We start from the raw sequence: 25,845 nt of genomic DNA, 5'->3' as shown, positions 1-25,845 counted from the left end.
ATGGAAATGCTGCAGGGCATCATTCTGGAGAAGGGTTCAGCCAGAATTTGTGATCCACTTGATGTCAATGACATTGATAGGAAGAGATTAGATCTTTAAGGCATATTTCTGTAAGGTAGGAAGGAAGTTAAAAAGCAGGACCTCAAGAGCTGTAATCTCAGGATTACTCCCAGTGCTACATACTAGTCAGCATAAGAATAGGAAAAGGATTGATGGATTGAATACATGGTTGAAGAACTGATGGAGTAGGGAGGGCATGTGTTTTCTGTGCAGTTCGGACCAGTCCCGGGACAGGTGGGACTGATCATGTTGGACAGGCTACACCTTAACAGTACTGGGATTGATATTCTCACATCAAGAGTTGCTAGTGCTCTTGGTATTTTTTTATATGCCAGATTATCAGGGGATAGAAACCCAAACTGGAAAAAATAAAGTTGGTAATAGAAGTCAAAAAATGTTGAGGAGAATAAAAGACAGAAGAATCAATGTTGAGAATTGAGTATGTTTCAACATGGAATGATGTAAGGAAGACAAAGCTATGGTCAGTTTACCTATATGCTTGAAACATTTGTAACAAGGTAGTCAGTCTAAAATATAAAACAAACAGAGATTCACGAGTATGATCTAATTGCCATTATAGAAACATGGTTGTATGGTAACCAGGGCTGGGAACTGAACATTCAAGGATATTCAATATTTCGAAAGGGCAGGTAAGATGAAAAAGAAAGCAGTGTTGATGCTGATAACGCGAGTTGGGATCAATCTGTTTGTCAGGGAGGATCTCAGATCAGAAGAACAATGTATGAAACTTGTTGGATGAAGCTACAAAAGAGCAAGGAGCAACAGTCATTGGTTGGAGTTATTTATAGGCCATCAAATAGAAGTGTTAGTGTGAGACATAGTATTCATCAAGAGGTTAGAGAAGTATATACCATGACAACACTGTTGTCATCGGTGACTTCAATCTGTATGTAGATGATTAAACCAATGCAGCACTGAAACTGTAGAGGACAAGTTTCTCCAATGTATTAGGGATGGTTTTTTTGGAACATTATCTGAAGGAGCTAAATAGAAGAAATGTTATTTTGGATCTAACATTAAGTAATGAAAAAGGGCTAATTAGCAACCTTATTGTAAAAAGAAGCATCAGAAATGAGTGACCACAATATGATATAATTGTACATTATGTTTGAAATTGAAGTAATTCATGCTGAAGCAAGTGTGTTAGATTTGAATAAGGGAAATTATGAAGGCATGAGGCACGAATTGGCTACAGTGGATTTAGAAAATAAGTTAAAAGACATTACTGTATACAGGAAATGGATCATCTTTAGAGAAGTATTACATGGCTTACAATAACAATATTTTGCACCTTGAAGGAAAATCTCAAAAAGGTCAGTCAACTGTGGCTAACAAAGGAAGTTCAGGCTTCCATAAGATTAAAAGGAAAAGCCTATAAAATTGCCAGATATAATTGTAATTTTGAGAATAGGGAAATTTATAGACTATAACAAAAGAGAACCAAGAACTTGATGAGGGAAGGAAGAAAAGGGTATGAATGCAATCGAGCAAAAATCATAAAAATGGACTGTAAAAGCTTTGTAAGAATGTCAGTCCATTACTGCCAGAGTCAGGAGAATTTATATTAAGAATAGAGAAATAGCACAGAAGTTAAATGATTACTTTGTGCCTGTTGTCATTGATGAAAATACAAGCAATCTCCAAGACATATAGATCCATCTGGCTTGGGAGAAGAGGAATTGAAGGAAATTTGCATTAATAAGATTACATGGGACTTAAAGTTGATAAATCCTCATTAAATGGTGATGAGTGGGTTTCCTGTGACTTTACCCCCATTAGTACTTTCAAAGTCTGAAACAATCTCAGTGGCATTGGAATCCCAGGGTCATTACTTTGAAATTATGCTCACATTAGATCCTAACACAGGTCCATTTGAAAATCTAGTCTTACATGTCAGGCACACACCCTCCTGGAAAAAAGTCAAATAAAACTTGGCTCAGTACAATTTAATGGGATTAACTCTGAGAAGTTCTTCTGACTACTCTAGGCAATCAAGCAAGTTTCAGGAGACCATAGAAACCCTGCACTACATATCCTATTTCTCATCTACCTTCTGTATAGGCTTGGTCAGGCAGATGATTTCCCAGCTGCATTGTGAGTATTTGCAGCAAAGTTGCTCAAACCAAACAGGCCAGCGATTTGTTTCAAAGGTGAACAACTATTTTTACATCAGGATTTCTTTTTCTTTTTATTCTTTTTCAATCTAGTTCTGTGCATTTTCAATTTTGCTCATGTCTAAATGGTGCATATTAATGTTGTACAGCAATTTCCGCATCAATCAGGTTTAAACCTTTCATTATTTCTAAGAATGCAATCAAATCGGAGCTTTTCTGAATTAGAATGCTCCAGCTCTCTAAGCCAATTTTAACAAAGAAAGGCTTTAAACTCAATATCAATCTGATGGTCTCTTCTGCAGCTTTTTAAGTGATTCCCCCACCACCCACAAAAGGTCAAAACTGAGTACACAATTCTACCTAAAGAAGAACCGAAAGTATATCAGAAACAGAAACTGGTGGAAAAGCTCAGAAGATAAATCAAGATTAATGTTTCAGGTCTGGTTTTCCCTGAGGGAGGGTCATTGCACCCAAATCGCTTCACAAGTGCTGCCAGACCTGCTGGGTTTTTCCAGAAATGTCAGTTTTTGACACAATTCTACTTGACGCCTAACCAATGTTGGATATGAGAACAATATGACAACGATATGGTCTTCCTACCAATTGTTAGCTATAAGTTTGCAACTCTGAATGCTGTATAATATTGTTTGCCCTATCCATGTCAAATTGTATCCCATTCTCACATCACCTCCAAATCCATCTGGAATTCATTTTTCTCAGCTAAAATCACAATACCTGCATAAAGCTGTGAACCATCTGTGAATTTACAGATGGTTCTTCCCATATCTTTATCCAGATCATTAATGAAGATTGTGAACATCACAGATCCGAGCATTAATCGTTGTGGAATACCACAACTGAAAGATTCTGCAGCAAAATCCCTCCCATTAATAACCAACTTCTGCCAAAGCAAATGAAACAAATTTCAAATATAATCCAAAATCTTGGGCAGTGGTAGACGTCCGATTCGTGGCCACTGCCATTCGACGCCTTAAAATGGTGGTGTTCGGACCCAAAACAGTGCACCAGTTGGGGGATACTCAGGTATGTGATGGATTCCCGTCTGCGCTCACCCCTGCCTGGATGGAATTTCACATTAGCCCCACCCTCTGGAATTTTAGTTTTGTCCTTCTTAAGGAAGTATCATGGCGGACCCTGCACCGACCGCTGCTGCACACCATCCACCTCTTTTCCCTCATCCCCCGCCCAGACACACCTTGGCGTGCCCATTTATCACTGAGCAGTAGAGATCCCCAGTGGAGGGCTCTCTACGCAGGAATCCTCCCCCTTTCTCTCGGAGATATGGGATGGAAGTGCTGCACGCAGCAGTCCCCTGCAACCACAGATTGCGGTGGTTCACAGACTCCCAGCCCAATTGGTTATTCTGTGGAGCTGTAGAGGCCATGCACCGTGTATATATTGGGTGTGGGCGCTTGCACCCCCTTTTTGATTTCCTTAAAAACCTTCTTCTCTGTTTTTAGTTGCACTTCAGTCCCACGCTTCTGACCTTTGGGGACCCAGTGCGGAGGAGGGAGGGTACATCTGAGAACCTCATGGGTCTGCTCCTGGGCCTGGCCAAATTGGTCATAAACAGGTCCAGGCAGCGTGCCATGGAGGGTGTCATTATGTCAGAGCCTGGGTATCCCTGGAGAAGGAGCATGCGGTGTCCACCAACACCCTCCAGGTTTTCAGGGAAAAGTGGACACCGCAAGGTGTGGAGTGCATTATTTCCCTTTCCAACTCTATTTGATTTAATCTCTGCCCTCCCCTTCACTGTTTGATAACACAGCATTGCCCTTTGATGAGAAGGGCACTGCTTGCCACTGGCCACTTGGGTGTTTCCTTTCTTCCTGGTGGTGGAAATTGAATAAAGATTAGTCCACCTTGTGTCTTTCACTGTGTCTCACACCTGCACACGCCTAACATGGGTGCTGAGGAAAATATAAGCATGACCACAGTTGGGCAGTAGTGTGGGAGATTAAAAAAAAGAGAAAAAAAAATCCAAAGTCTGCCCACTGATTTCATAGAACTCTGTCTTATTAGGTAAACTATTGTGCAGTGTCTTGTCAAAAGCTTTTCAAAATGAAAGCATGCAATGTCAATGAGGCTGGTTAATTCCACCAGTCTAATAACCAGCAAAGAAAGCGCAGACCTCAGTGAGTCACAATGTTTTTGAGTAAGCATGTGAAGATTACCGAATAACGTCTCTGTCAAGCTCTGCATACAGCCTATTTTTAATGATCCCTTCTGGAAACTTGTCTTTAACGCAGTCGAGCTAATAGATTTGAAATTCCCTCAGGTTCTGAGTCATCACCTATTTTCAATATTGGCACCACATTAACCTACCTCCAGTCCATGGAAACATCTTCACATCCTACCGAACTGTCAAAAACACCAGCAAGGAGCTCAGTGAGCTAAGCTACATTTCTTTGATCACCCTTTGGCCAATTTCATTAGGACCAGAGGCCTGGTCTAATTTGAGACCCCTTCTTCTAATTAGAATTGCATCACCATTCACTCTGCCAATTATTAACTTAATATCAACTATATACAAAATTATTGGCATATAACCACTCTCTGAGCTGGTGAAGACTGACACAAAATAGCTACAAAATTCTGGTTGTAGCTTCAGATTATACTTTAAGGGATTTTCAAAGTCCCTGTGATACCTAATAAAGCTGAAAGATCCTTTTCTTTCTTTATCAATGCTTTCAACAATCTTTTTCTTCTGTATTTTTTTATTCCTCTGAAGGAACATTTTGCTGTATGTAGCTGAGATTGATACCTCTTTCAGGATCCCTAAGAACCATTTTCTTGAAAAATTGATTGAAAGAAAATAAAGGATGCTCATCAATATAATGCTTTTCATAACAATTAGGTGTCTCAAAGTGCTTTACAGCTAATTAAGTCCTTTTGTACTGTGGTCACTATTCTAGAAAACAGAGAAGCAAATTAGTACATAGCAAACTCTATTATCAGTAATGTGACTTTCATGAGACTTCAACTGAGTCCTCTTGTGTATGACTTCATCCTCTAGCAAGATGGCACCTGTGGTATACTTCTCCCCTGCTCAGGATGCTGCACAGTTGCACACAGTGTTTCATTACATGCAGATCCCTAAACAAATCTACAGTCTCAGTATCCAAGCTGGCAGTTAGGAATATGAAATTGAGTGATGGTGCCGTATCTTTATCATCCATTATTTTTGGTGTTCCATCTCAACCTTTCCACATTCATATCTTGGGTATCTAACATGAAAAATGCACAAGTGTAAGATTGTGGTGAATAGAAGAGTGTGAAATTAGAGGTGAATTCTTACAACATCTGCAGCTCTTACGACCGAAGAGATCATGAAATGAGGAGGAGGTCTGTTGTGAGGAGGAGGATTAGGTATGATCATACCAGCATTTTCAATTGTTCAGCCTGGCTGTTGGCCACAACATCACCAGTAGGTATTCTGATAATGGCCAACATTTTCATTGCCTTGTTAGTTCTTACAGTCTTCAGTTGTGCATTCCATCTTCTGCAGCAGAGAGAAGTCTGTCATTGATCACTGTATGGACAGAAAGGAAGACACTGAATTCACAGAGAGAATTTTGTTTTGCAAAAGAAGCAAAATAGGATTAAAGGCAAAGATTTGCTGTTTCACAAATCCTAGCTCTAATTGGAGAAGAAGTGAGTATTGACTGAAACGTTTGCTGCTGTATTTATTTTGGTTTATGAAGTATGGTGAGTAGAGAGAACAAAATGCTTGTAAAGCAACAATTTTGTTAAAACAATGCTACAAGTGATGATATGCAACAAAATGTAAACAAAATAATGATTAGAAAGGTGGAGGCCAAATGATTACCTGATTGAATCTTTAAAACAGTGAGGGGGGTTGATAAGATATACAGGGAACGTGCTTTCACTGGAGGGAAATCTGAAGTGAAACATCATAAGTATAGGTTTGCCAGAAATAAATCCACTAAAGAATTTAGGTGAAGCCACTTTATCCAGAGAATGGTTAGAATGTGCAACTAGTTTTATTACAGTAACAGGTTGAGGTGTGTCAGATGTGAAGGAGAAAGGAACTGAACAACCAGCAGATAGGGTTAAATGAAGTAAGGAGTGTAGCATCAATACATTAGAGCAAAATGGCCCATTTCTCTGTTATTTTAACCATCTTCAAACAATTATTAGCACTTGTGCAAATGAAGTTCTTTTTGTATATTCTCTGCGCATTTAAATTCTTCATTTTTATATATTGTTTGTACTGATGAAGTTTATTAATGTTGAGCATCTAAAAATGTTTAGGAGTTTTAAGGACAATATGTGATTTAGTGGAGGTTATAAACATATTTTGATCAAATGTTCATTTAATGAAAGAACTGTACAACAAAATGTCACCATTACACATGGGTAACTGAATTTCCTTAGCTAGACTTCTGTGCTGTCACCATGACTTCAGAAAAGTTCAGGAGAAACTCTGAATACAGCAGAAAGGGGGAGTTGCTTTTGGAAATATGCAGAGCAGCATAGAAAAGCCCCAAACATTTTCAGACTTATGAACTCATTCACTTGCACTATATTTTCGAGAGAATTTGATTTCTGTTTAGCTGAGGTTTGAATCTATGAACTCCATGTAACACAGCTTCAAAGCTTTGGTGCTTAAATGATTCATGGAAGACATCATATTATATTTTGATGTGTGTTTAGATGTATCTTCTCTTCATATTGATTCTTTAACAAGCTGTTTGTCTTGAATTGCCTAAATCTGCAGCTGTGCAGCAGTTTCAACTGAAATGACTAACCCTTTATAGGGAAGCTTTAATTTTCAGAACCAAATCAAGGAAAACTCAAGGGTTTTGAGAGCTACATATCATCAAAAGTCAAATATATTGTTTACAAGGTACATACTTAATATAATTGCAAGTATTTAGTGTAAATCAGCTGCAGCTGAGTATATTAATACAAATATTGGTAGAATTGTCCCTGCAATAAAACTGCACCCATGACTGTGACCATGTGCTAATATGGCTTGGAAAGTCTTGGTTACACTATGAACTAAATTTGTAATGTTTCAATGTGTTCTTTAAGAAGAATATCTAGAACCTTTGTACTTTACAAATTAATGCAACTTATTTGAATAACAACAGAATAGTGATACTTAACCATGTAATAGTGAGTTAATTATCTAATTGCTAATCGAGTTAATTGAAAATTTAACAGACTGTTGTACCAATTAACAAAAGTTTGTGGGAGGAATAGTCTCTTATGGCTTGTCAGATTTCTGTGTTAAAGCTGAGAAAGTAGCAGCAAATTCCAAGAAGGGGAGGGTGTCAATATTTTTGGCACATTTTAGAACAAGTAGGCGAAAGTGGGTACTGCAGATGCTGGAGATTAGAGTCACAATTAGAGTAGTGCTGGAAAAGCACAGCAGGTCAAGCAGCATCTGAGGAGCAGGAAAATCCACGTTTCAGGCAAATGCACTTCATCAGGAATGAGGCCCCAATCCTGATGAAGTGCATTTGCCCAAAACGTAGGTTTTCCTGCTCCTCGGATGCTGCCTGACCTACCGTGCTTTTCCAGCACTACTCTAATCTTGATGTTTTAGAACAAATCATAGATATTATCAGCAGATCATCTTACTCTTTCCAGAAAAATGGGGCGTTTCCATTCTTTGTTTTGTAGGGATCACGTGATCACAACAACATTACTACTTCATGATTTGAGGTGACTACTTACATAGCACTTTAATGTTGAAAAACAGAAGTGTCATCAGAAGCCAAGCTAAACCAAAAGCTACCTAAATCCTGGTTGAAGTGATGGGTTTTAAGGGTTGCCTTAAAGGAGGAAGTAAGTCAGCAGGTTTAGGAGTAATGGATTGGATGGCAGCACTTGGTGCTGTGAAAGATAACAGTTTCTGCTGAACTAAAATTTACAGAACCTAGACTATAAGAAGTGATGATTGTGACAGCATTGGAAGATTTCGGCATAGCACGGCAAAGGCATAAATGAGGCAGGTGGATTCAGAAGAGATCTTCATATCTTTGAGACTGGGTGACCTTGATGGAGAGAACATGGGTTCAAAAACCATCAGAATTATACAGGATTCAGAAATTCTAGTTCAGTGGCTCTGGAAACTAATTTTAGAAACACTAGTTCAGCCTGATACAGGGAGTTGGGGATATAATTGTTATTTTTGAGCTTTCCAATGCTGAATTAGAGAAAATCATCACTTGACCAAAACTTAATATTAGACAAGTGACCTAATAATGCAAAGACAGTAATGATGATCACTCAACAAGCTGGTCCCACACAATAAGGTGTGAAGGGATACCAGAAGTAGGTAATACTCAGACCTCCACTGCTCATATTGTGGGGGGATCCTATTCTCAAGCTACTGGCTAATCTGACTGAACAGCAACACTAGAAGTCCCAGCAACATCACAACTCAGTAGTGGGTGCTGCTGGGACTGCAAAGAAGCTCCAAGAAGAAAAGCAATGCATCTAAACCTAGGGTAACTCTTAAGGCAGTAAAGAATTCAGACCCTGGGCAAGTGGGCAAGGGGAATGTATTTCTTGGGTTGTTAAGATCACCCTGGAAGGAACAAAGAAGGTAAGATCCCAGGAGCTGTATCCTTTGGCATTTCTCCAAAGATGTAATCCCCCTTCCTTCTCATCTCTTCAAGAAAGCTCTTCAAGAATGCAGCCTTCTAATTCTCACCTGGCTGCCCACACCAACTGTTTTCTGGCTTGGATTGCATTTCATTCAAGTTAATAAACATATTAACCTGCTAAAATGCCACTATCTTTTTTAAATGGAGGATGAACTGCTGATTTAATTGACTGCCTATTATATTATGGAGACCACATCAAGGGTAGGTGAGAAGGCAGCAGGAAGGTCATCTGTAATTGTTTAAGTGCCCTCTACACCCATGTCCCTAAAAACATGCTCAGCAGGGAACAGTAAGATTCAGCCCAATGTGTGGAATTAACATTCTGTGCATAATCTTATAATTCTGCCTCTTTAGGTCCATATGGTTCCTTATTCAGATTGGGGTAGATGCAGATTTCAGAAATGTTCTTCTTTATGATAACATTTTCAGAACTATTCTGCAATTTATTGATGAAGTTTCTACCTTATAACAACTATTATCAAAGAGGGATAAAATACTAATCATGGAACCTTTAAATATTCTGCCAATTCCACCACTTACATTAATGCTCTATATTCCTACACATGGATGTGCCATTTTGCTGAGGTTTGTTTTTTTAGTCAATTTCTAAAATGCTTCTATATTTTAAAAAAAAGACCAATGAAAGTAATCAGAAGTGGTACCTGGAGCAATGTGAAAAGAAACAACAACTATCAATCTAAGTGGGGCTAAACTGATCATCTTTCATCTTGTTTCCAGTGTTCTGTGGTGATAATCTATGTGTTGTACATGATGCTGTCAAGGAACAAAGGACAGAATATATTTCAGTCTTTATGCTTAGACTGGTTTCTCTTTGATGTTGTCATGTAAAGAAATTAACTTTTGAGTTAGTCCTCAGGTCATATCATTTATTCACTCAATTTCATTAAAATTATTTATTCTAGCATGAAATTAGTATGATTTCTATACTCCTATCTGAAGTCTGATCTGAACTGCAATGATTTTTTTTTATATAGCCATCAGATTTATTTTTAACTGCCATTACGATGTTCCGGCCTGATTGGTTTTGACATAGATAACAAGTTAAACATCAAGTTCTGTTGAAAAGACAGCTAAGTAGTTTGGTATATAATTCTGATCATAATAAATTTGCAAATACAGTACAACGTTGATTATCCGAACATCAATTATCCAAATTTCGGATTATTCGACCAAGATCACAAGATCCCATAAAAACAGCATTAGGCAACTCAGCATTCAGTTATCAGTTAAACAGCATTATGGCATGCATTGCAGGATAATGCATTCCTGATGAAGGGCTTATGCTCGAAACGTCGAATTCTCTATTCCTGAGATGCTGCCTGGCCTGCTGTGCTTTGACCAGCAACACATTTGCAGCTGCATTGCAGGATAACCAAGCGATGTTTGAATAACCTGCACTCATAAATTACCGCTTATTTGCGATCAGATTAATTATCCGAACAATCAATTATCCTAACAGAACACTCCCCGCCCATCTCATTCGGATAATCAAGGTTGTACTGTAGATGCATTTGGCCTGACTAAGAAGAGCACAATCCATTTTCATAGAAACAATATACTAGTGAATTTTGAGAAGATTTGTCGCTCAGGTTGAGGTTCTGGATGTAGGTTTGCTCGCTGAGCTGGAAGGTTTATTTTCAGACATGTCATCATTATATGAAACATATGTAACATATTCAGTGAGCCTCTGGACGAAGCACTGCTGATTATTCCTGCTTTCTGTTTATATATTTGGGTTTCTTTGGGTTGGTGATGTTATTTCCTGTGGTGATGTCATTGTAAAAACAGGCAGAAAACTAGCCACAAGAATACATGAACATCAACTAGCCACAAAACGACATGACCCTCTCTCACTAGTATCCTTACATACAGATGAGGAAGGACACCACATCGACTGGGACAACACATCCATCCTAGGACAAGCCAAACAGAGACATGCACGAGAATTCCTCGAAGCATGGCATTCCAACCAGAACTCTATCAACAAACATATTGACTTGGACCCGATTTACCACCCCTGAGAAAAAGAACATGAAATGACATCACCATAGGAAATGACGTCGCCACAGGAAATGTTACCTAGTATGGTGATGAAACATCTGCAAATGAACCTTCCAGCTCAGTGAGCAAGCCTACATCCAAAACAATATATTATTTGTTGTTCTTCCAGTTTCCCATTTCCTTTTCTGATACACATTTATCCTGAAGAGCTAAATTCTAATTCTCTCCATTCCAAAGAAAATGCAAAGCTTTTCTCTGACCATGTGCACATGTTCAAAAACTCAGATAAAGCTGCAAATAATAGAAATTTAAAAAACAGATAACATTCTCAAAACTTCACAAAAGGTCCACCAGCTTATTGAAAAGGAAAGTGTTCATTTGCATGGAACTGAACTTTCTAATAATCTCCTCTGTCAACATGCCATGCATTTGTATTATTTTCCAAATTGCCCAAAAGAAGAAAGTAAATAAAACATCAGGGGCGGGGTTGTTCTATTTATGTTGCCTTTTACATATTCATGACCCAACCACTATGCTGCTGACATCAGCAGAGAACCTTGCTGGGCACCGTTATTTATCCCAGCAATATGATTGAGCAGCTGAACTAACACCCACAACCAGATTGTTGAAGCTCCCTGGGTTAATAATTGCATCTACTGCTGTTAATTCAGTTTCTTCATGCTGTCAGTCTGAGTAACTCTTCCAAGACAGGATCTGATGATCTCAGCAACACTAGCAGTTTAATCCAAAAACAAACCAAAGGAAAGAGACTTAAAAATAGAAATGTGTTCTATTTAATCATCAACGCTTCTAAGTTTATTTTAAATGCGTGCAAGTGATAAAATTTCTGTTTTTAAAACATTCTAATAGTTTTTAGAAGTCTTTAAGAACATTCCTTTCTCCATGTAATAGTAGACCCTTGAAGTAAGATTATATTTGTCAAAGCTTAGTCATAGCACTGCTGATAAGGATAGCAATGTGAATCAATACATAATCATAAATATATTGTTTGTTTAAAAGGTTGTTTACATCTCAATCATTTGCTTTTCTGGTGGAGGACTAATTTTAAATAATGCGTAGACAAAAGATTGAATCTTTATTTCTAAATAGATCCACATTCTCTGTGCTATCAAAATACGGCTGAGAACAAAAGAGACATCTCTTAAAATCTATACTAAATAAATTTCCAAAATATCTTGAGTGCTAATTGCCAAACTCAAAGATATTAAAACATGAAACTCAGTATGAGCATTACAATTAAAATATAATTTCAGCTTAAACCTGAAGGTTTTGGTTAAAATGCCTTGAATAATATTTAATGCTTTCACAATAAGAAATTCACAGTCAAATTTATATAAATAACGTATAAATTTACATGATCCAACTGTGCGACCTAGCGTAATAGCATTAGAGTGTCTAAGTTGTTTGAAGTGCAGTGGCCCTCTCTGCATTGCTAATTTCCTGCTACCATAATTAACATTTTATAATTCTATAAATTAATTTGTTACATGATGCCTGTGCTTTTCCTACTCTGCTTTCTTTCTATTATAAAAAGGAACATTAACCATATTTTGAGCTAAAGCAAGACAAGTACTTGGTGCTGCAATTTAAATGATTTATATGGGTTAACAATATCTATTTTAGATAAGTTTATTGAGGCTTGTGTTAATGCTAGATTTATACAGAATTTAATCTGAATTTATCATGCTGGAAATTGATGAAGTTCTTGTGATGGGCGACAAACCACAGTTTTTCTTTTGTTTCCATTTATGTTAAAATTTAAATTGGCTCCTACTCCAGATCTTACCAAATGGCAACTTAGAGCCAAATTTCTTGTGAGGCTCATTTCCCAGTGCCAGATCATGAAAACCTACTGAAAATAAGTGCAAGTGCAACACCATTTCTATAGTCAACAGTAAAATGATGTAAATCTATCAATGTGCCTCACTCTCAGAATCTATTGCTTCTGCTGCTCCACTTCTAATATTATCCAGAAAAAAAGAGTGAAATGAAGTACTTCCCAAACTTTTCCAAATGTGACCCCAATTTAATGTGATGGGAGAGTTGTTGACCAACCACAACAGTTAACACTGCTCAAAAATGTGAATACCCACCTGTTTACAGAGTGCAGCAGTTGGTTGTTAAGAACAGACAACTATGTTGCACCAGGAGAGAGTGAGCACTGCAGATGCTGAAGAGTCAGAGTCAAAAAAGGGTGGTGCTGGAAAAGCACAGCAGGTCAGGCAGCATCCGAGGAGCAGGAGAATCAACATTTTGGGCATCACCCTCAGGACGCTTCAACCTGAGGCAGGTGCCCAAAACGTCGACTCTTCTGCACCTCGGATGCTGCCTGACCTGCTGTGCTTTTCCAGGACCACCCTTTACAGTTATGTTGCACCATCCTATAGAATTAATAACATAGACATTTAATGGTCCTGGAATCTGTCAAAACTCAGTCGAAGCCTCATCTCTGCTGTTATGGCTCAAAGCACTAAAATCATAAACCACAGTCTAGGAACTACTGGTATACTCTTTTCAAGGCCTTTTCCAAGGATTTAGTGCTTCTGAATTCTTGAGATTGTAACTTTAGTTATTGTGGACCTCAAAATATTTCCAGAACAAATTGCAATAAAAACTGCAGTCCAACTCCAGAAGCCTCAATCACAGTAATTTGGGTCACTCTGCCGATAATATTTTGACCATTCATTCAGAATTTGCCATGAATGCAGAGTAGTTGCATTCTCTGATGTTAGGTAAGAGAGGCTTCAGCAGATGAAAATCAAATATTTTTCAGTTGCTTGAAGACATTTATGATGATGTTCATGCAAAAATCAAAAGGATGTAACATGTAAAAATGTCATGTGAAAAGAAATGATGCAATGGGGCTCTTTAGCTGTTCCTGTGCCAAAAATGATGCAGAGGTTCTGGGCCAATGATCCATTATCCTTGCGTGTGTCTGGTAAATCAAAGCTATTTGCTCCAGGGAGCTATTAGTAATCAGTCTTGCAGGAGTCATTGTGTATTAAAGTACTATCCATCCACACACCATGAATAGTACGAACTGACTAAACTATTGGAAATTGAAATTGACCAGCAGATTTTAAGTAATAGCGTCTCAATTTGAAAATGGTGTGAATCATTGAGTTCTTTTCTATCCAGAGAGTATTTTCCTTGCTGAATTAATGTCAAAATAGAGGCAAAGATCTGATTTTAATATTAGACAGTGCTCAGCCAGGTTGGAGTTAAAGCAGATAGCAACCCCTTCTGATCTCAGTCTGAGACCCAGCAATTTCAACTCCCAAATGCCATTAGTTGCCCACTTAGAGCCAGTGGGAGTTACAGGCAGGAGTTGAATGTTGGAATTGGTTTGTTTTGGTGTGTGAGGGGAAAGAGGAAAAATAAGATGAAACTAAATGATGGATACTCCTTGAGTGCATTCTTGGAATTCTATAAACATTATAACCCAGAAATAGACCATTCAGCCCAATTGGTCTGCCCCAATATTAATGCTCCAGCTCCTTCATTATACTTAATTTAGTAGAAATTTAAAGCAGCTTCTTATTCCCTTGTCCTTCATATAATTATCTAGCTTCCCCTTAAAGGCAGCTATGCTGTATGCCTCAGCTATGCCTTAGCAAGTCTACTTCTGATCATTCTCTGGGTGAAGGATTTTCTGTGAATTATTCATTAGATTGCAATTTTTGACATGTGTAGCTCAGGTTAAGGTTGTAAGTTTGCTTGCTGAGTTAGTAGATCTGTTCTCAGACGTTTCGTCACCATGCTTGGTAGCATCATCAGAGATCCTCCGTTGAAGCGCTGGTGTTCTGTCCCACTTTCTCTTTGTGTGTCTTGGTCTGTTGTGGTGGGTGATATCATTTTCAGAAATGGTATCACCCACATGATGTTATCTAGCATGGTGAGAAAACGTCTGAGAACAAATCTACCAGCTCAGTGAGCAAACTTACAACCTGATTCATTGGATTCTTTGTTTATTGGATGTAGGTTTGCTCGCTGAGCAGGAAAGTTCATTTCCAGACATTTTGTCACCCTACTAGGTAACATCTTCAGTGGGCCTCCAGGTAAAGCATTGCTGATAATTCCTGCTTTCTATTTATATGTTTGGGTTTCTTTGGGTTGGTGATGCCATTTCCTGTTCTTTTTCTCAGGGGGTGGTAGATGGGGTCTAACTCAATGTGTTTGTTGATAGAGTTCCAGTTGAAATGCCATGCTTCTCGGAATTCTTGTGCATGTTTCTGTTTGGCTTGTCCTAGGATGGATGTGTTGTCCCAGTCAAAGCGATGTCCTTCCTACATCCAGAATCTCAACCTGAACTGCAAATCTTCTCATCTTTGTTTATTACTTATTTATGAACTTTTTGAAACATTTTGTCAAAACTGTTCGAATTTCCATTATAGTTACTACACCCAACGCAACTTTCCTGTTCAGCATACTGCCTAGTTATAGAGTTCTCACCTCTCATATTTATAACGACAAGCATCTGTATTAGCCTAATGCTACTAACTCTTGCAGTTTCTACTGAAGTCAATTGCTGAGGGATTACTTATAACATAGTGAGTATGGCTATGTATTTCAGTTAGTGGTGAATCAGACTTGTTGTATGACCGATGTATGTATACGCCATAACTCAGAATCATTGGGCGGGATTTTGTGTTCAAAGTATTGTTCATATCCATTAGCTGCAAACCCACAATGAATATTTTTTAGGAGCCCTATATTACTTCAGAGCAACATGAACTTACTGAGGCAGCATTGGGCGTCTTGTTGAATAGCACCAAGCCCTGTTTTACTGGGAGCAGTACTTCACGGGGATCTCCAGCAAGGATCAATGCAGTTCTGGATGAGATAGGGATGCCAGGGGTGAAGTGGGCTGTTAAGGCCGCAGTTGGTCTTCAGACAGGAAGACCTCCTTCCATCCTTCCCTACTGGAGCTTGATCAGAAGAATTGAGAAAGCAATGAGATCTCTATTCTATACCTTCCTGCCTGATCAAATACCCTCGAGCTAACAACTGCCCTGTGATTCATGTGAGCACTTTAAAGATGTATGTGACTGCTGTTAAAGAGGCAAATCTGGATAAAGGCAAAATTAGCAGTTTAATGACACAACTGTGCTCTAGACTTGAAATTATCCGTGAGTAATCTCATCAGGGATGTGGCAGTAATTGCTGAAAAAAACGCTTATTGCTATGAAACTTCATAGAAACATGCTAATTAGAAGAAACAACTGCTGTTGTTAATTTTTCAGTTTACTTTTATTTTTCGATTATGACTTGTTTGTTTATTTGTAATGTGCTTCTGCAGTATTCCATGGGAACATTGATATCTGTTATGTTTAGAATTATGGTTGACCTGGGACACATTTGCAATTGCTTGAGGCAAGTATAAAACATAAAAAAAAAGTAGAAGCCCTCAAAGGCCTAAAATTCTAATTCGTCCTTCTAATAACCAACTGAATTTTGAGTGTTCCGTGTATCTTATTCTTATTAATCTGAACGGCAGCTTTAGAATATTTAAACCAGAAAATTTTAAAACAACCTATCACGCATGCAGTAGCAAAAATGTATTTTCTTGGTAATGTTAAATATACATGCATGACATTGATTGCTTTACACAAAAGAATTAATTTCCACAAAATTCAGTGAAAAGTGATAGTTATTAAGAGTAATAGAAAATCTCAGCACCCTAGCAGAAATTACGAATTCCTCGATGACTGTTGGAAACACAGAAAAGTTTTCAGTTATTTATTGATAGCTGCAGGACTATGAAAAACAAAAATATATAGAAATAAATTAATCAAACATATTAAAAATTAATATAACGTTATGCAGTTTATATGATATTAACATACTGTTGATAATCTTCAAATGAGTATTATGCACATAGCTTAGAATTATGACATTCAGTATTATTTTATACATAATGCAACACATTTTGATTTTATATTCTGAAGCTAACAGAAATTGGCCAAAGAACTGTGGATGAGGAAAATCTCAGCAGCTCTGGCAACATTTGTGGAGAGAAATCAGAGTTAATGTTTCAGGTCCAGTGACCCTTAACTCGAAATGTTAACTCTGATTTCGCTAAACAGATGCTACCAGGCAGGTTGAGATTTTCTAGCAATTTCTGTTTTTATTTCAGAAATTAATATCTCTTAGTTCCAGTAGTATAAGACACATATAGTTATAGTGGAGAGAGTTATATCAAATTTTCAGTGTGACAAGACCTTGCGCAAAATCTGGTTCTACACTACATCGTTAGTTTTACATGCATAACTATTGGCCCAGATTTTGTAGTCAGCAGCCAAATGACAGAACTTACAATTGATCTGGATATATAGAGATATTTCTGATATGGATTTTACCATTTTGTTTAATTGTGATGTCAAGATTAAGGGATGTTTACACATCCAGCAACAGGTCATTAAAGAAGCTAAATTACTAATAACAACAGCAAACCAAGAAATAACACACACCTTTTATTATTTGTTGAACATTTTACCGGAAATAACGATTGAAAAGTGCACTTGGGAAAATGTTAGAAGCTGGCAAATAAAAATTTATATTATAAGTCAAGGGACATTGTATCATAATGTAGAACTTTGATATTCCATAATTATGAAATCACTTGTCAATGCCAAAATCATTGTTCAGCTGCAGAAGCTGCTTAGTATTCCATTGACAACCAAGTCAAATGCCATTTAATGAGGTATAACATTTTGGTTTTTATAGTGGTAACTAAATTGTAAGAGGGAAGTTCACCTGAGTTCAAATGACTGCTGAGGATTTTCTTCTGTGGAGTATTAACTGTGCACGCTGTGAAGCAACAGTGCCTCACTGTCAGAGACTAATGAATTTCCTATTTTGTTTGCACATGTACAGTGCCAGACATTGCTGTCATTTGTAACAATTGTACTGATGTTGAATACAAACAGTCTCATTGACATGACAGTTGCAAAATCTGGGCCATAACATTCTAAGTAAATGGAAAATAACTTTGAAATAGTTCATGTCTCATATTTTCATCACCAAATGGAACATTTGTATTTCTATTACATAGTCAGGTTTTAATATTAGAAGTGGTACAGCAGTTTATTTTGTTAATTATTGATGTATCTTCTTAGTGGTCTGAAATTTGAGTTTTCATTACTTTAATCTTTCTATACCATAAGGTTAAAGAAGTATTCAAAATATCATCTAACAGTGCCTTAGACAGTTTGTAAAATGCATTCCATTTGCAGATTTTTGCTTCAGAAATGTTGTTGCTGCAACAAAACAACGGCTAACCCTCTGATTGGAGCCTTCTCTCCACTTCAAAAAAAAACTGCGCAGAGAATGTGACATTTTTCTTCCAGCCCCAGAATAAGCCACCTAGCTGTGCACTCATCACGGGGCTTATGTTAGGAATTGAAACCAATTTTTTTAAAAATCAAAGAGCAGAAAGCTGAAATTATGAGCAGGCATTGTCTTAATTAGTTTTTAATATTTTGTCAGAAATCCGCTTTAAGTATCTAGATTTGGCCTTCCAATACTCAATTCAATTTTTAATAGGTAACCCTAAACAAATTGCAGATTATAAGGATCTATGTACAGTAGTTCAAATAACTTTTATTTCTTCTCGGAACAGGTTACTAAACTATTGGGTATAGTTTCAGCTTCGATGGGTTCACGTGGTAGCAGGTTGGCTGCCTGTTTTAAACTTTGTAATTGTCAGAGAAGAAAATCAAGTCAAGCGACCTGTTTATCCTGTATTGCTCAAGTTTCTTGCTTACCAAAGTTGACAATTCCACCCATCTGTGGGAGATTTTGAAGTCTTCCATCTGACTGCCTTCCAGCCTATTCCCACCAATGATGTGGCTGGCCTTCTCAACCTTACAGGCGATTCAGCCACACAAGGCACTTTTAATTTGCATCCAATAATGCACACAGCTTGCCATTTTAGGACCATCATGAGCAAAGCTTCCACCATGCATATCCTGCTCCATGTCAGCTGCTGTCTAGCCTAACTGGAGCCGGCAAATATGTTTTATCTTTTCCGGTCAGGAGGAGCTGAAGTGCATGTCTGCAGTTCAAATCTGCTCCTCGGGTGCTACGTTTCCAGCACCACACTCCCAACTCTAATCTCCAGCATCTGCAATCCTCACTTTCACCTGGTTCCAATCTTATGTCTTTTATATTGAAATTTCCAATAGGAATGACTGATGGCCATTAACTTACATTACCCCTTAGTAAAAGGTTAAATTAAAATGCCTGGAAAGAGATGGTGAGTTTAGGTTGATTATTGTGTTAGCTGTTAAAGTATATACTGGTATATAAAGGATATACTGCATTATGTAATAAACTTTTCTCAGTTAGATTGACTTGCAATAATCATGCATGTAAGTACATATAAAGATATTTTAAAATGCAAATCATGTACCCTCCAGTGGAAGCTATTAGTCATTGCAATGGCTTTATTTATTCATATTGTCTATTTAGACATTTCACACAACATCATTTTTCTTCCGTGGTACATTAGGATTGTTAACCAAATATAAAATTGGAAATTAAAGCTAAACTGTAGTGCTAGAGCTAAAACCTTATTTATGAGGTAACCATGTACGTGGTTAATTATTCTGTAGAATTGCTGGAAGGTGTAGGAGTCCATTTTTTGCCGTTGTAGGTAACATTGGTTGAATCTAATGTACTTGATAATGATCTTGCTGGTTATTTCCAGAAACTGTTGCAATAGTTATCAATACTTTATCTTCTCTTCAATAAAAGTGGCATTATAATCTGAAACAACAAACATGTCAGATTATTAACATGTTTGACTATAGTTTGACATGCATAACCCCTTAGAAAAATGTACTATACCATTCATATATCACTATTTAAAGACCAGTGTAAAATGGTATACTATTCACAGGATTAGTGGTACCCATTTAGTATAAATTCATTTATTTGCAGAGAACAGAGGTTTCTTTTCTCATAAAATGACTTGATAACATTTCAAGGTGGAGGTTGTCAGTTTATAGTTTTTAGGATACGATTATAAGACATAAGAACAGAAATAGGCCATTCAGCCCATTAATGGCTTTGCCATTCATTGGAATCATGGTTGATCTTTTCATCGGATTTCCGGCCTTTTACCTGTATCATTGATTTCCTTTCCGATTTAAATTCTATTTATCTCAACATTGAATAGATTTAGTGACCCAGCCTTTACAGTTTTCTGCAGTATATTATTCATGGATTCAGTCCCTCTGAGAGAAGATACTCCTTCTCACCTTTGTCTTAAAAAGGTGACCTCTTTCGCTGAGATTATGTCCTCTGGTCCTTGACTCTCCCATAGGGGGAAACAACATTTTTGCATGTGCCTGTCAAATCCCTTAAGCATCTTGTATGTTTCAATAAGGTCACCTCCCATTCTTCTAAACTCCATAAGTATAGGCCCAACCCCCTACTCAATTTCTCACTCCTATAGGTTGATAAAACAGAGGATTTATGATATCATGATCTCTCTTTTCAATTTATCAATGTTCATATAGAACAAAATTGTGAAGTGTTTGAGGTTTCTGTTATTATGTCTTAATGGTCTATCTGATTGGCAAGTTTATTAGGTTGTAGGCAAATCAGGTTTTTTTTTAAGAACACCTGTGTGTATGTGTTCTATTTTCTTGTCAAAGGTTTCACACTAGGTTCCACATAGGAACATCAGAGGGTGGCGGATATAGTTGAGGAAACGTGTTTGGTAAGATATCATAAGAAATCTCACTTAGGCCTCATGGCAAGAATCCCTCCAAATGTACTTAGCCGAAAAAAAATTACATTTAGCCCATAAGAGAAATGGTCATGGCATCATCATTGTATCATAGATGTGACTTGATTATGATCTGAGACTCCATATTACAGGAAATTGTTTGCAACATGACGTGCTACTGAGAGCTGCTGTTCAGTTTAAATCTAATTTAATTGAGCATGGATTCTGGTGTGCTTGTGACTATAATCTTTGTTCGTAATAGCTAATTGTAGTAAATGTCTATTGGATTCTTCAATATCAGCATGTCGACATCTTGTTTCTTATATTACAGGCAATAACATCAAATTACTTCCATACTTACTCCTTCTGACATGCACCTCTGATATCTTGGTTTATTTACACCTAGCCTGACACAGCAATTACTCTCACGGCCAAATAAACTACTCTTAAATTTTTGCTGCCCATTACTGTTCCCTCCATAATGCTTTTCAAAGATCACATTTCTTTATGGCTTTCACCCAACCATTATACCACTTTTTCCATTTTGCCTATCTCTTCTAAAAGTTGAGTTTCCTGAAATATTAAGTTCCCAATTTACTCATACTGAAACAAGTGTCCCACTAATGGCCATTAGCTGAATAAGATGTATTTTTGAGTTGTGGTAATTATCAAAGGAGTGGATATTACAGTTCTGTACAGTATAATTCCTAATGGTTGAAAGTGCTGAATAAAATAATACTTTTTTTGCTTTTCAATGATGCTGTGACACATTAGTTATTCTATTTTGACAAAGCTTTCTTTAACATTTCCTAAAAAATCGAAATGAACACTAGTGTGCATGTTTTGACATGCTGGTTGTACTTTAGGGCAGCATAGTGTCTCAGGGGTTAGCACTGCAGCCTTATAGTGCCAGGGACTCATGTTTGATTCCAGCCACAGGTGACTGCCTATGTAGAGTTTGTACATTTTCCCCATCTCTGCATGGGTTTTCTCTCATAGCAAATTAGGTGGATTAGCCATGTTAAATTGCCCACAGTGTCAGAGTATGTGGTTTAATCATGGGAAGTACAGGGATGGGGTCGGTTTGAGGGTAATGTTCTTCAGAGGAATTCTGGATTCAGATGGCCTGCTTCCATGTTGTACGGATTCTATTCTATCGTTTAATAGAAACAAAATTTAGGAAAAGGACTTACAAAAAAACGAAATTGAATTTGATTTTTGTAATTCTGATTTTTGTATTGTAAATGTGTCTCCCTGATCTGATACAAATTGATTACACTGTGGCAATCCACTGTACTCCTCTTATTTAAAAGCATCATTCTGAAAGTCTAGTAGCAATCTTTTTATTAAAACCTGATCATTTGTTCTGTTTGATGCAGGTATGGTGACATGGTACCAAAGACCATTGCTGGGAAGATTTTTGGTTCTATCTGCTCTTTGAGTGGTGTGTTGGTTATTGCCTTACCTGTCCCTGTGATTGTCTCAAACTTCAGCCGTATCTACCATCAAAACCAACGGGCAGATAAACGCAAGGCACAGAAGGTATTTGTGCTTTTATTCAGAATACATGTGAATAACAGCTGACACACATATATGAAGTGTTTAGGCTCACTCTTGTTTGTACTGGTTACTTACTCGAATATTTCTTTCCTTATGAGGATATTATAAACTGTTAAGCTACTTAACTCCTAGCAGCAAAAGTGCCTCATCATTTCTTCTTTTGAGTTCAATTATGTTGAGAAGTTTGTGCTTGCAATTGCAATATCTCTAGAAACATGTTTATCAACAAGAGAAATAACTCCATTTAACTAAATGAAAGGAGGCTGTGAATATAATTTCAATATTTTCATTTCTTTTTAGACTGTTATTCCTGAGAAGATAAAAGGGGAAGCAGTGATGTAATGCTAATAGCACTGAATATTTATTATAAGGACATGAGCTTAAATCCCACCATCGCAGATAGTGAAATCCAATTTGTTAAAAGAAAACTGGAATTAAAAGCTAGTGATGGCAATGTGACTATTGTCAAGGGTTGTAAAACCCATTTGACTCACAAATGTCCTTCAGGGATGGAAATATGTCATTCTTACCCAGTCTGGCCTACATGTGACTTCAGATCCAATATTAGATTTGGTTAGATTCCCTACAGTGTGGAAACAGGCCCTTCAGCCCAACAAGTCCACACTGACCCTCCGAAGAGCAACCCGCCCAGACCCATTCCCTTACATTCACCCCTGACTAATGCACCTAACACTGTGGCCAATGTAGCACGGCCAATTCACCTGACCTGCACATCTTTGGACTGTTGGAGGAAACCAGAGCACCCGGAGGAAACCTCAACTACAGATTCCATCTTGACAGGACCCTCAAATGTGTCCAACCCATCTTCTGCATTTGTGCTCTCAACCCTTCCCTGCTCCCCCTCCCCAAAACAATGATAGTGCTTCCTTTGTCCTCACATTCCACCTCACTAGTCATTGCATTCAGAGGATGATTTCCAACAGGATACCATGCTTAGCACATCCCCCCCTCTCCTTCATTGTTAGTATTCTACATGGACTGTTCCCTGTGTGCAATTCCATCATTTCCTCACTCTCCAAAAGCATGTTCTCATTCAATTGCAGAAGGTGTAATATTTACCAATCTACCTGTTTGCTTTTCAGACTGGAGGCCAGTGACCAGTGGTGTACCACAACAATTGGTGCTGGGTCCACTGCTTTTTGTCATTTACATAAGTGGCTTGGATGTGAACAGAGGAGGTTTAGTTAGTAAGTTTGCAGATGCCACCAAAATTGGAGGTGTAATGGACAGTGAAGAAGATTATCTCAGAGCACATCAGAATCTTGGTCAGATGGGCCAATGGGCAGAGTGGCAGACGGAGTTTAATGTAGATGAATGTGAGGTGCTGCATTTTGGAAAGGCAAATCAGAGAAGGACTTATACACTTAATGGTAAGGTCCTAGGGAGTGTTGTTGAACAAAGAGACCTTGGAGTACAGGTTCATAGTTCCTTGACAGCAGAGTTGCAGGTAGATAGGATAGTGAAGAAGGCGTTTGGTATGCTTCCTTTTATTAGTCAGAGCATTGAGTATATAGGAGGTGGGTCATGTTGTAGCTGTACAGGACATTGGTTAGGCCACTTTTGGAATATTGTGTGTAATTTTGGTCTTCTTATTGGAAGGATGTTGTGAAACTTGAAAGGGTTCAGAAAAGATTTATAAGGATGTTGCCAGGGTTGGAGAATTTGCACTATAGGCAGAGACTGAATAAGCTAGGCTGTTTTCCATGGAAGTCGGAGGCTGAGGGTTGACCTTTTAGAGGGTATGGATCGGATAAATAGATGAGATCTTTTCCATTAGGTGGGGGAGTCCAGAACTAGAGGTCATAGGTTTAGGGTGAGAGGGGAAAAATTCAAAAGGGACCTAAGAGGCAACTTTTTCATGCAGAGGGTGGTGCATGTATGGAATGAGCTGCCAGAGGAAGTGGTGGAGGCTGGTACAATTCCAACATTTAAAAGGCACCTAGATGGGTATATGAATAGTAAGGGTTTGGAGGGAAAAGGATCAAGTGCTGACAAATGGAACTAGTTAAGGTGGGATATTTGGTTGGCATGGACGAGTTGGACCGAAGGGTCTGTTTCCATGCTGTGCATCTCTATGACACTATGACTTGAGTCCTACTCACCGTCCAAGGCCTCAAGATAAAGCAGTATTTTACTTGTATTTCTTTCAATCTAGTTTACTGCATTTACTGTTCACAATGCGGTCATGTATTCATTGACAAGACCAAACACATACTGGGTGATAGCCTTGGAACACCTCTGCTCTATCTTTAGGAATTACCCCAACCTTTCTGCTTAGGTGCTTTGCAGCCTTTAGGACTCAATGCTTTCAGAATTTCACAACTTCAGACCATGTCTCTGTGCTTTTTTCACTCTCTGTACAAAGTCTCACAAACACAAACGTATCGTGTTGACTTACTTTCAGCAACATTGACCCATTATCTCCTTTTCATATCCTAATGTACACCCATTTTACAGCTCTATGTCTCCTTTGCCATCATTAGCTACCATTTGCCTTTTGCTCTGGGCACTCTCACAGTCCATTCCATTTGCTCCTCCTCTCCTCTGTTAACAGCAGAAAACAATCATTTTCCAGCTCCTCTCAGTTCTGAAGAAGAGTCACATGAAAATGTTAAATCTGTTTCTCCTTCTACAAATGCTGCCCAACCTGTTGAGGTTCTCCAGCACTTTCTGTTTTAATTGCACAACAACAGTTTACATCGATATAAAATCTTTACTAATTTAAAACATCCCAAGCTGTTTCACAGAAGCATCATCAAACAACATTCACCACTGAGCTATATAGGGTAAAACAAGACTTGCCACAGATGTTGGTTTGAAAGAACATCTTAAATGAGGAAAGAAAGTTAGAAAGGCAGAGAAACTTAGGGAGAAAATTTAACAATCTCAGCTCCAGGCAGCTAAAGGAATGCCAAGATGTCAGAAGATTTAAGACTGGAATAGTTTGCAGGTACCATACACTTGTCTGATGTCCCATCCACAACATACATTTACTGTGAATAAACTAACACCATAGGAGATGGCACTCAGGGCAATCAGTCCTACTCAATGTCAGTGAACAAAGAAGTAACTACCTTACCTAAATGTGGAGCTGGGAGGAGTGAGCTTGCTCCTCCAAAGTCCTTGTTAAAAGGACCTGGATAAGTATGGCTTATCAAAGAAATCAGAGGCTTTTTTGTTATCAGGAAAAGACAAGAAAACCGACCCAATTAAAAAAAAAATTGGGTCTGTATAGTGCTAGTTGTAAGATTTTGCTACATTAGTCACTTAGATGCAAGTTGCTTTGAAATCCCATTATGAAAGGGGAACAACTTTGCAGTCTCCCACAAACAGCAACATGACAATCATCTAATGCCATTTCAGTAATATTGATTCAGAAATAAATATTAGCAAGGGTACGAGGGATAACTCCTCCACTGATGTTCAGAGTAACGTTATGAAATCTATTAGGTTGGGCCTTCTTTTAATGAAAGACAGCACTTCTAACAACGCAGCGCCTTCTCAGTTCGGTATTTGTTAGAATATTTGACCCAGAAATAAAACTTGTAATTTGTAATTTCTCTAAAATGAATTTAAAATTGAATTGCTTTTAAGAATGTTTGGAAATGACTTTCAAGAGTTTGCATCA

General features: G+C 37.9%; 1 protein-coding gene across 1 annotated transcript in view; it reads left to right on the top strand.

Annotated features, from left to right (window-relative positions):
- The window catches only part of kcnd2 (potassium voltage-gated channel, Shal-related subfamily, member 2), a 490,642-nt gene that overhangs the window by 429,784 nt on the left and 35,013 nt on the right, over window positions 1-25,845 (top strand). Inside the window, exon 3 of the mRNA XM_060839335.1 lies at window positions 22,016-22,178. Within this exon, the coding sequence (XP_060695318.1) occupies window positions 22,016-22,178 (163 nt within the window). The remainder of the gene's footprint in view (window positions 1-22,015; window positions 22,179-25,845) is intronic.

This window comes from Hemiscyllium ocellatum, chromosome 19 (genome assembly GCF_020745735.1).
Source record: "Hemiscyllium ocellatum isolate sHemOce1 chromosome 19, sHemOce1.pat.X.cur, whole genome shotgun sequence".
In the NCBI taxonomy this organism is placed as follows: domain Eukaryota; kingdom Metazoa; phylum Chordata; class Chondrichthyes; order Orectolobiformes; family Hemiscylliidae; genus Hemiscyllium; species Hemiscyllium ocellatum.
Note: the sequence above shows the minus strand (reverse complement) of the source record. Positions and strands in the feature narration are given on the sequence as shown.